At 41.6% G+C, this 12,083-nt stretch overlaps 1 protein-coding gene across 1 annotated transcript; it reads right to left on the bottom strand.

The window, feature by feature from the left end:
* Nucleotides 1-100: 100 nt before the first annotated feature.
* Nucleotides 101-11,140, bottom strand: LOC110003244 (CD9 antigen). The gene is made up of 8 exons (XM_020658851.3): nucleotides 10,938-11,140; nucleotides 3,961-4,063; nucleotides 2,600-2,697; nucleotides 2,445-2,519; nucleotides 1,717-1,818; nucleotides 1,396-1,485; nucleotides 1,231-1,314; nucleotides 101-787 (listed from the first exon to the last, which is right to left on the bottom strand). Exons 1-8 carry the CDS (start codon nucleotides 10,992-10,994, stop codon nucleotides 722-724), a joined length of 675 nt encoding a protein of 224 aa, XP_020514507.1. The 5' UTR covers nucleotides 10,995-11,140; the 3' UTR covers nucleotides 101-721.
* Nucleotides 11,141-12,083: the final 943 nt, after the last annotated feature.

Genomic DNA, 12,083 nt, shown 5'->3' with positions numbered 1-12,083 from the left:
ATTAAGAGACATCATTTTAGTTATTATGATCCATCAGGGGTTAAAGTCCCAACAGTCCCTCCTCTTTTAAGAAGTTTAAAAACTCAATTCAACACAAGAATCCGTTTTTACCATTAGTTCATTTATTTGTCATTTCAAAGATACATTTGAGCTGCATTCATCAAAATATTTGCATAAAACTCCATAGTTCTGCTTTTATATATATATTTATAAAAAAAGGTTTTAAACGTGCAACATCAGGAACGAGCAAAAATTAAAACCAAAACGAGTTACTTGGTAAAAAAATCTATTTATCTGAAACACTCTTGTTAGATGACAGCTAACGTTAAAACAGAATCTGAACTAAAGAGCCGACTACAGAGGGTTATAGCAGTGACCTGCAGAGTCCTCTAGGGGGCGGCAGAGTCACACGTTTCTTTCTCCTGCAGACGATTCTCCTCCTCTGTGTTTTGATGTGATTCAAAAGAGATTGCAAAACAAAAACCAACTAAAAAAAAAAAACCCTCTGTGTTCAGCCTGCAGAGAGATTAAGAAAGGTCTGTGCTGAGGTTCCACACGCTCACAGGTCAGTGTTGCCTCCTGCATGGATCCGAACGGAGCGATAAACTAACCGATTATTATCATTGAACTGATAACTCTAAAAGCGGAGGTCGGTAAACGTGGGCACACATAAGTTAAACACGGAGAACGGGGAGCGTTTGTGTGTGATTTTTGTGGCAGATCAGACAAAGTCTCTGGACCGCTTGATGGCGCAGCAGAGCATCATGCTGAAGATCATCCCGAAGATCTGTGAGGAGGAGGAGGAGACAGAGAGAGAGAGAGAGGGGAGGGGGTGAGAAAGTGCATCAAACAGCTTCCTAAAGTTACATGTTAGGATTGTTTGCTTGAGAGAGAAGGAAAGTAGAGAGAGAAAAGGAGCCAAAGAAAAAACTACAATATAGAGAGGAAATGCAAGGAGCAGAGAAGACAATGGAAAGAGCAGGAAATGCATTTGTGCAATAAAGACAATGTGCAGGAGTTAAGGTTTAAATATCAAGGTGATCTGGCACTTCTACCACCTGACGCCAAGCCACCAGCGGACTGTGTCGTCCCACAACGATTATTTTTATTTATGTGGTTGAATCATCTTTTATAAAAAGACAGATTCAAGTTTCCAAGAAGGAGTCTTTAGTGTCTACAGTTTTCATTGTTTAGGTTTTGTGTGGAGTTATGATGTCATCACAAACTCACCATGATGACGCCGATACCGATGCCGACCCCGCCGATGATGTGCAGTTTGTTGTTGAAGATCTCGTCAATGGCAGCCGGACAGCTCTGAAAGGACAAAAAACTGGTTTAACAACCACCGAGACTCCAAGACCCTCTGAGAATGAGACTGTGACTCTCTGTTGTTACCGTGGTAATGAGGACCTCCAGTCCGTCCTTCTTGGGGCAGATGTCTTTGGCGGCATCGATCACCGTCCCCGTTGGACCGCAGCAGTCCATCTGCGAGGAGGAAAAACAACACGGCTCTTACAAAACAATCTCTTACTAGAGAGAGAGACAGACAGAGAGAGAGAGGAGGGAGCCACAGGTCGGATTCGAACCCAGGTTGTCCGCTCCTGAGGACCTAAAGCCTACATGGGACATTGTGGATTGTGAAGTCGTGTTTGAAGCTAGTGGCACAAAAAAATCCGTCACAAATAAAAAAAAAGGTGGGGAGGTGAATGTTCTTACCCCAAAGTGGATGAGCCGCAGAGTCTCCTTCAGTGCTTCCTGTTTGGTGTTTTTATAGTTGTCGTAGGTCTGTTTGTAGAACTCTGTAACGTCCTCCACCACCTGACGACGGAAAACAAACAAATCATGTTTAGATTACTGTTTCCATGTCTCCTCTGTCAGCCAGTGTTCATTTCATTAATTCAATATTTGACCAAGGTGAGATGACGACGAGCTAAAAAGATCTTTGCCAGCAAAAACATCTTTAGAGGCTTTATATGTGATTGTTTTGATCCAGTAGATGTCGCCCTTGAGCCACCAGCATGAAAACAAAACAACTCGCGCTGCATTGTTGTGTTAGCATGCTAATGCTAGCGATCTTTGTTATGCTGGTATCTTCACACTGCATGTAAATTTACCTAAAATGAGCGTGATCTAGAAACACAGTTAAGCAGTGAGTACAGTATGTTATTCTTCTTTTCTCTAGTCCCTCAATTAAACAACTTTTATACACGAGGGGAGGAGTCAGCCGGCCGTCCTGGCGATGTAAACAAAGTGAAGATAGGACTCTGAAAACTCTGAAAACATCACAGACAGTGGGACTCGGGTGTTACACCCATTGTAGACAGTCATGACTCACAGAGTTATTTTCAGAGGAGATACTTGATTTATACATTTAAGTGTGAAAAATCACATATAAAGCCTTTAAACTGCAAAAAAAAAAAAAAAAGAAATACTGCTGTTCTTACCCTGTCCTTGTTGGAGAGTCCCCAGATCCCAGCAGCCACCTCCACTGCGAAGATGAGGAGCAGGAAGAGGAAGAACTACAGAAAGCAAAGTCAGTTACTTTCTAGTATCATTTGAAAGCAGAATTTTTCTGTCAGAGTTACAAAGTGTCACTCACCAATCCCAGCATGCACGGCGACTCCTTAATCGCCCCGCAGCATCCCAGGAAGCCGACGACCATCATCAGAGCCCCCGCCGCGATCAGGATGTACACACCTGCAGAGCAACATGGAAACACATGTGAGGGACTGTGATGATCAGAGGCTCGCACAGTCGACCACAAGACGCTGATAAACAAGCACTTCAGTGATATGGTATTTTTTTCTAGGCTGCGTAAACTTATTGAAAATGACAGATATGACAAAGGAGACACCAGACAGATTGTTGGAGCGTCAGAGGAATGTTTAGCAGGTCAATAGTGCGTGACTGTTGAAATGCTTTCCGGTAATGCATGCAATGACAGCACCTAGTATTTCACCAGTATACTGAGAAACACTAAAATGTATAGAAGAGTAAATGTAAGTTTAAGAGAACTGCTGTGAGAGGAAGATACAGTAAAAAGTGTAGAATATTCCAGGGCTTGAAACGGAGAAGCGATTAAAAACAAAAAAAGACCTTTTACACAACGTGCACATTAAAAGTTATACTTGTAATATCATGAAGTACATTAAACCCTCAGTACACAGACTGTTCTTCTGATTTGCGTACAGTTTGTAAAGAGGACAAAACTCTAACATGGGTGTTTCTGTAATTCCCTCTTGATTTGTATTGGAGTGAAAAATCTCCTCAGAAAGTCTTAAATCCCTGTGAAACATTGCAACACCGATTTCCAAACGCACCACTTAACGATCCGTCTGACAGGCCTCTGTACAAACGACATTTCTGTCCTCTGATGTGGCTGTCACAACAATGAGTCATAACCCTGTGACTTGTAGGATAACAAGAACCGCAGCACTGATGTCACTGTACAGTCACAAATATTCCTCCTCCAGCTTCTTCCTCCTCCCAGGCTGTTATTAACATGTTTGTCATTTCAAATCCATCCACTTCAATTATCAGTTTGATGGAAGAAGAAACACAAAGAGAGAGGAGGGAGGGGTCAGTCCATCCCCCCCCCCCACCCCAACGAGAATACACAAACTGGAGAGACAAAGGCGGCCCTGTGAAGCGCTGAAGAATGAGATCTGTGTTCGGACGGCTCCGCCAGGCCGAGGAGCCGCCTCGCTGTGGACCGACTCTGGCCTCAGCTGCCCCCTGAACGCCCCGCAGACCGTCTCTCTCAAATTTAGGTTGCGCTAATGTCTCTGATCCACACGGTCAAATCTGAAGTACCAAAGTATAATCAGGTCCAGGACATGAAACAACTAGACTCTTTCCCCCGTCAGGATATTCACACAGTTTATTTGATGCATCAACAGAAAAATGATGTGTAAACATTTTGTTCAGTCACTGGCACAGCAGCGTGTCTAAACCCCTCACCAGTGAAGAAGACTGTAGGCGCGCCATCGCCTTCAAATAGTCCCGCTGTCCTGGTGTCAAAACGCAGCCAGAGACCCACAGCGAGCACTCCAGTACCTGCCAGCTGAAAAGAGAAAGAAAACATACATGAAGGGTCACGCTGCAATAAAATCCTATCAGAGCGCAGATGGCTTAGTGGTTATGTTGCACGCCCAATGTACAGAGGTGAATCCGACCTCAACCCTATGCTGCATGTCATCGCCCTCTCTCTCTCTCCTCCCAACACTTCCTGTCGCTCATCAGCTGTCCTAATAAAGCCCAAGAACAACTAACGAGTATCAATACAAGTGTTCAATATTAACCTTAAAAACAAAAAACAGTGCAATTATATAATGTGAAAAATATGTGTGCAATAACTTCAGGTGTAATAAGAGATGTAGAAACAAGAACACATTTATATTTTCATTTCATTGTACAGTGTTCCCCTTTGTATTTCTACTCTTTTCTTATAATGCTATTATATGTTATATATAATTTTACTTTTGTTTGTAGAAGCTGACTCAGGGAGAAATGCACAACAATTCCAATGTACCTGTACAAATGGCAATAAACATCTATTCCATCATGTTCAACACCATAAACAGCCCTGTATTGTGTTTAATGGTCAGCAGGAAATGTGTAGCGCTCAACAGGCCCGGGCTAATTTGAAGTCCATTTTGCAGAATGAATAAAAAGACAAATACATAAAGCACCAAAGTTAATAGGATTTCTCCTCTTTACAAAATACTCTGGTATCATTTGTCATAGGTGAGATACTTTAGTCTGTAACAACGTCTGCGCCTTTAAGAAAAAGCTAAAGAGCCAGCTCTTTCATGAATACCTACTAACTTAATGATGATGGTCTCCATATTATTGATGATGATGATGGTAATGACGATGGTTTTTGTTTGATAACGACGACTTATAAGATGGTTTCTATACTGATTAGAGCTCTCAAGAACTGCCCTCAATGTTGTGCTTTGCCTCTGGTCACTTCCTGTCAGCACCTGTGTGTCCAATCAGACTCAAAGCTGATCGTTTGCTCTTACTGACATTGTTCCCTTTTTCTAGATCCTTGCTTGTGTTGTTCTTACTCTCTGATGTACGTCGCTTTGGATAAAAGCGTCTGATAAGTGAATTGTAGAATTGTAGAGATGTCTTATTTTCTAATTCTCCATACAGTAGCTGCCCTGCTTGTTTTAAATAAAAACAGGACTGCTAAGGCGCTAACCAACTTGGATACTAATGACTGAAAAACTCAAACATGTTGCTAACTCTCCCACTCCCACATTCCCCTGAGGAACTAAACCCACCAGAAGAACCTGATCAACAACCAGCTCCTCAAGTCCAGCAAAGAAAACTCAACCTTTGTCCACCGCTACTTCATTCTGTGAGGGTTTTTCACTATTTCAGTGTTCACACATTCCTGCATTTTGAAGATGTTTATAGCAAAAATGAAGCACCAGAGAAGACAAAGGGTTGTCATTTGTGTTTTTAAGTGAGTCTCCCCTTCCTTCCCCGCAGTGATAACACACTTAAGTGACTCAGCATCTCCTCAGCAACCACAAAACACAAGTTTACATCAACTCTTTGTTGCCACCCAAATAAACTCCACAGCATAACTCTGTTTATCAACTCTGACGTCTGTTGTTGAGCAACAGGAGATAACTCTGACACATGAAGCATCCGTGCTAACCGGCAGCATTATGCCCCAACTTGTCCTCGCTATCCTGCCCGCTGCAGTCTGCTGACTGTGAATCAGGAAACGAACGCATGGACACAACAATGTGTCCTCGACCCCGCCCTAAACAGAGGGAAAATCTGGGAACCTTTAGAGACACAGCAGACTTTGAATCATTGTTACTAAACTGTTTGTGCTTCTTACTCATGTGTGGTGTGTGAAATCTCTCAGAGAAGAGGAGATAAATGAATTCAGTCAGATATGAGGACTGAACTCACTGTGCATGAATACACTGCAGAGGCCTCCTATAGAGAAAACATATGTTGCACCCTTGAAATGAACCGGTCAGAACTCGTCCATCTTCACTTTTATTAAACAAAATGCCCCACGTTTTTCAGCCCACACACACCTCTGTGTCTTCTTCAATAAGCCTCCCTTAAAGGGCCAGCGCCTTAATCTTAAAAGGTATCTTAAACACAGAGTATTTACTGTTTACAACTTTGTTCTCTTTTACTAATGATTTTTGAAATATAAATTAACTTAAATACTTCTGGAAATTAAATTAGTTTAATTAGACACACTGATATAATAAAAATATGATGTTACACATACACTTTGTTCTGTCACATGTTTTGAAGCGTCTGAGATCCAGACTGAATTATTCTCTAAGAAATAAATCTGATTGGTTAAACAAAAATCAGAAATTGAGGAGTGGTTGTTGGGTCCTGGACCGGTTGAGAACCCCTGGTCTAGGTTTCCAGTCAGGTATCAGGTGAGAGCAGGTGACTGCATTTTTTTAGCAAGAAGCACCCAATTAGAGAACTCAGTTTTTCTTATACGCCGTTCAAAGTGGAAAAAACGGAAAATATTTTACTGTTAATAAAATTAGATTCAGTAACCGGAACTCGATTCAACAAAAGATTATCAACCAACACGCCCAAAAGCTCTGTCAACACTGCGGTGGAATTTCTTTACCTATGTATTAAGATTTAAAGGCTTTATATGCGATTTATTTGATCCAGCAGATGTCGCCCTTGAGCTCCAGCATGAAACCAAAACAACTCGCGCTGCATTGTTGTGTTAGCATGCTAATGCTAGCGATCTTTATTATGCTGGTATCTTCACACTGCATGTAAATTTACCTGAAATGAGCGTGATCTAGAAACACAGTTAAGCAGTGAGTACAGTATGTTATTCTTCTTTTCTCTAGTCCCTCAATTAAACAACTTTTATACACGAGGGGAGGAGTCAGCCGGCCGTCCCGGCGATGTAAACAAAGTGAAGATAGGACTCTGAAAACTCTGAAAACATCACAGACAGTGGGACTCGGGTGCTACACCCATTGTAGACAGTCATGACTCAGTTATTTTCAGAGGATGCAAGTGTGAAAATTTGCACGTAAAGCCTTAAAGTGTACGGACATCATTATGTTTATTCACTGTTCTCTGATAAGAGTTCAGCTGTGACTAGAGAAGCAAGTACAGCTTAGGGTGTCGACGGTCTTCCCCTTTATATCTGAATGTTTGGTAGACTTAGTGTCTGCTCCAAACTGACATCACAGATTAGTTTAGGTCAGTGTGACCGTGACGTCAATAACGTCTCTTGTATTTATGCAAAGCCTGTGGAAGAGTTTGGGAGAATTGGCATAGCAGGGACATATATATACACTTTATTCAACTAAAGCCATACGAGTCATTTAGTGTGAAGTCAAGTTCTTTAGTAATTTCCTCACCACCTAACCACATGAGCTCTGACTAAATGCAGCTCTGATTAGTTAGCGCTGAGTGGAACAGGGGAGTCAGAGGGATGCAGGGTTACACAGACACACCTCATCGTCTGTCGTAACCTCCACATGTAGCCTGAAGCTCAAAGTGGGGCTGAACTCATAACACATCGACAACAGTTTGAGTACCTGTCATTCTTATGATACATGTACTTTTGATAATATTCCATTGTGTTGTTCATTTAAGATAGATTCAGCCATTTACCCACCAAAATACAAAACAATGAAGCACTTATTGAACCAGTTGCACGGCCATATTGTAAATTAAAGTGTTACATCTTGAAATTCATAATTTGTAGCTTTCTCTACCATTTTAGTTGTGAAATTAAAGCTTTTTTTAAATGTATTTATTAGATTTTTACAATTACATGGTTTGCAACCTGAAAAAGTGAAAACAAAATACTCCAGATAAAAACACTAAAACATTTATCACATCGAGTGTGAACTTTAAGAGAAATGGTCACTATGATTGTGTTGAATCTTAATACTTTATTTCCAGGATTAACTATAATCTTGTAAGTATTTTTTTAATCAATGGCTCCTGTTTTGTTTTTGTTTTTTTTGCTAAGGCAAGAACCCTGAATATGACATACTATACCAGCAAAACTACCTACAAGCCAGTTTCTGTTTTGCGTTTTCACAAGCAATTATCCGACATTGCTTGCCGACATTTGCAGAAATTTAAATATTGAAACAGAAAATGTCCTGCGGGTCTTCAAACATTGAACTCTCAACTTTCCAACCTCATTTGTCATGAAACAGTCCCTTGCACAATTCAGGTTGTAAAATGTAAGCCAGATATCTTAACTGTACATTGTTGTCTTACTAACTTTAGCTTAATTTCACCGTATAAACACAGGATCTGGTGCCACAGCCTACAGCGCCTTTCATGAGCAAATGACAAACGTCCCAGACAAGAATGAATCTTAAAAAACTAATTTAGTATCTCCTTGAAGTACAGAAATATATTCTCAATTTGTTTTTGAACCTAGCTTAGCTTACCACAAACATGTTTCTACAGCCTACAGGGATCAAATCCATCAGAAGTATTTCATTTTCATAACGTGGCCTCTGTGATGAAGATAAAATCAGACGAGACAAACAGGAAACTTGAGTGTCCTGGATGCTAAATGGACTCGGTGGTGTTGATGTGCAGTAAAAGCTCTCAGGAGAGTTGTGGTGTTTGTGCTGCAGCATCCTGGAAGAAACAGCCCCCCTTTCCCTTGAGGTTCCCATTATCCCTCAATAACCACCAAAAGGCACTCTGCAGGAGCATTAGCACTGCGAGGGCAACTACAGCACAGAAATTAATTATTTCTGAGAGGCTTTCACCGGGAAAAACACAAACAAACAAAGAGAAACAACTCAAAGTTTCAACTCAAGCGTAAAGTTTCTGGTAATGTAAAGATCCTCTGTTAGCATTGCAGAGATAGTACTCTTCGGTTGATAAGAAGCCCTTTGCGGTCTTATCTAGTGTTTTTGCTTTCAGTGTCGGGACTTTCTCTGGTGTGTGATTCGCTGTAATGTCGTCTCATTTGTCCACATTTAGCTTTCTGAGGCATCATTACACCCCGAAGCCGCAGACTCAAACGGTCAAAACAATCATTAAAACCCGGGCTGACGGTGAGTGAGTGCTTCTGACAGTGTAAACAGATAATCAAGGTAATGACACAGCAGGCAGCGTGGACATCAGGTCATCGTTTCTAGATCGGATGTCAAACCGTCGTTTATCTTTTAAGTACTTAAATAAAAGAAGGCCGACCAGCAGCTTTTACATCACATGCTCTTTTCACACGTCCTCCTGAACATTTCTAGACAACCTGCCCCTGAAATCTTCCTGAACTACCTGTTGTGCAACTCACAGAGGGAGGCTTCCCCCATCAGATGAGAGGGAGGTCCGAGGAGGACGGACATAAGGTAATTAAGACGACCTGTCTGACGCCATCATGGAAGTGTCAGCCTTCATAATCAACGCTACGTGTTATTCAAAGTATTAACTGTATACACGAGCGAGAGGCAGATAAACTAAACGAGTACACATTGCACTCAGGTTCATCTTTTTTTTTTTCTGACAGCGTTCACCAGCCAGGTCAACCTGACCTCATGCGGTATTCCAACCAGTGAGCTGGCGTGAGACAAATTCCTGCACACACCCTGAACATTTTGTTTAAAAAGTTCCTCCCACGTGATTATCTGAGTGTTAGGCGTGCATGGTTCGTCTCGTCCGAGAGCTTTTCTGTTTTAATATTCAGTATTAAAAAAAGATTTGCTCTGTTATTAATGGGAACTCAAGAACTAATTCTCGCTTAAAATACCCATGAACAGGAGGCGCCGGTAGCCTAATGGTTACTGCGTGCACCCCGTGTACGGAGGCTATAGTCCTCTAGGCGGGCAGCCCGGGTTCAAATGCGTCCTGTGACTGCGTTCCAGCATGTCATTCCCTACTCTCTCTCCCTATCCAATGTCCTCTCTCCAAAATAAAAGCCTTAAAAAGCCCAAAAATAAACATGAACCTAAATTCAATGAGGGGAAACATGAAAGCAGCCTGACCAATATGAGTGAGTTGTTAGCTCAATGGAGAATAAGCCAGTGATGGTGAAGTATGACCATACAATCTTTATGCGGGTTTACATGCATTGAAGATAAAAGCTCAGGATCAAATTATTAAGCTTATAATAACTTCAATCATTGACTAGTTTTACTTATTTTATTCTTGTGAATGTAAAAAGACTTCTAGAGCCAAAGAGTTTCACCTTCATGGTACTTTTTGGACCAGCAAACAAAGACATATTTAACTTTAAAAGCAGAACATTCCCCAGTTTAAGAAGCAGGAACATGAAGATACTCAGTTTATAAATGAAGCCATTCAATTACAAATGTTTTGTTTCAGAGCCACAAGATGCTTCAAATAAATGTTATAAATACTGATAAATGATTCATGCCAAATTGTATTTCCATGGTTCTTTGATCATTTCTAAAAAAAAAAAAAAAAAAAAAAAAAAAAAAAATGTTTTGCATCTCCACCATGAACATCACATGTGCTTTAATTTAATACCAGGAACTGTTTTGTTAGAGCATGCTCCAGCTCTGAAGGCACAAAGAGGCAGCACACACCCCAGGTGAATCCAATAACCGCATTCAGAAGTCTTCAATCGGAGGAAACACATTCAGACTTGTATTCTTTTGAGTTTTATTTCTTTGACCCTTTCTCCCTCAAACCAAAAGGCTGAAAACCCCTTCCTCTAGTTTTTGCTTCTTTGAGGGTTGCTTGGTGAATTTATCCTTAAAAAACTCTTAATATCAATCCAGTGTGTCACTTCTTTCAGAGTATTTCAGGAAACAAACTGCTCAAATTAAAACAGAAACAGTCACAGCTCAGTGAGGTCTAGACTGAAACCTTTTCAAACCTCAAAAGAAAACAACCAAATCCCTTAAACGCTCCAACCAGTGTCATGTAACAACCACAGCTGACATTGTAAAGGTGACTCTACATACCCAGAAGAGAAAGTTGAACACAAACACGAGGTATTTGACGCACTGTAGTCCCCCCATGGCTCGACCGTTTAAGTTGGGTTTTTTTTAAAGAAGAAAAGTCCTCAAATAGAAAAAGGTTCTCTGTTCAAAGAGGACGCGTCTCCTTTGACTCCGGGGGAAGAACAGTGAAAAGAAGAGGAGTGGAGATGAGGGATTCTTTTTTTGTTGTGTGTGTGGACCACACCCTAGTGTGGCTCACCTGGGTGTATTTAGGAAGTGAGGGGGAGGGGGCTGAGTTTGAAAAGGAGGAGGGGGGAGTTGTGTCTGTTCCAGTGGAGTGAAACGACTCTGAGGCGGGAGATCAGAGCAGGTGAAAGCAATTTACAAAGAGAACCAGAATCAACAGAGCAATGACATTCAAAATGCAAAGAAGGGAAATAGAAAAGAAAGATACAATGACAGCAGCACTGACGAGGTCAAAACACTTAAATACACAAAATAAAGATAAAAATATCAAATTAAATAAGTGAGAAATGAATGAGCGTGATAAAAGGAAGTGAACTTTTCTTCTCAGGAATTGATCTTTAAGTTCCTCCTTTCCAGAATGTCATTTCTCTGTATCTCTCTCTCTCTCTCTCTCTCCCCTCTCTCTCTCTCTCTGTCTTTCTCTCTCTCTCTTGCCCTCTCTCACCCTCTCTCTCTCTCGCTCTCTCTCTCCCTCTCTCTCTGTCTCCCTCTCTCTCTCTCTCTCTCCCTCTCTCTCTCTCTCTCTGTCTTTCTCTCTCTCCCTCTCTCTCTTTCTCTCTTGCCCTCTCTCTCTCTCTCACCCTCTCTCTCTCTCGCTCTCTCTCTCCCCTCTCTGTCGCTCTCTCCCTCTCTCTCTCGCTCTCCCTGTCTCTCTCTCCCTCTCTCTCTCTGTCTCTCTCTCTCTCCCTCTCTCTCTGTCTCTCTCTCCTCTCCGTCTCTCTCTCTCTCTCTCTCTGTCTCTCTCTCCTCTCTCTCTCTCTCTTTCTCTGTCTCTCTCACCCTCTCTCTCTCTCTCTCTCTCTCTCTCTCTCTGTCTCTCTCTCTCTTTCTCTGTCTCTCTCACCCTCTCTCTCTCCCTCTCTTTCTCTGTCTCTCTCTCTCTCTTTCTCTGTCTCTCTCACCCTCTCTCTCCCTCTCTTT

The sequence above is a fragment of the Labrus bergylta genome, chromosome 23, assembly GCF_963930695.1.
Source record: "Labrus bergylta chromosome 23, fLabBer1.1, whole genome shotgun sequence".
In the NCBI taxonomy this organism is placed as follows: Eukaryota; Metazoa; Chordata; class Actinopteri; order Labriformes; family Labridae; genus Labrus; species Labrus bergylta.
The sequence above is the reverse complement of the archived record's forward strand: the minus strand, read 5'-3'. Positions and strand labels throughout refer to the sequence as shown.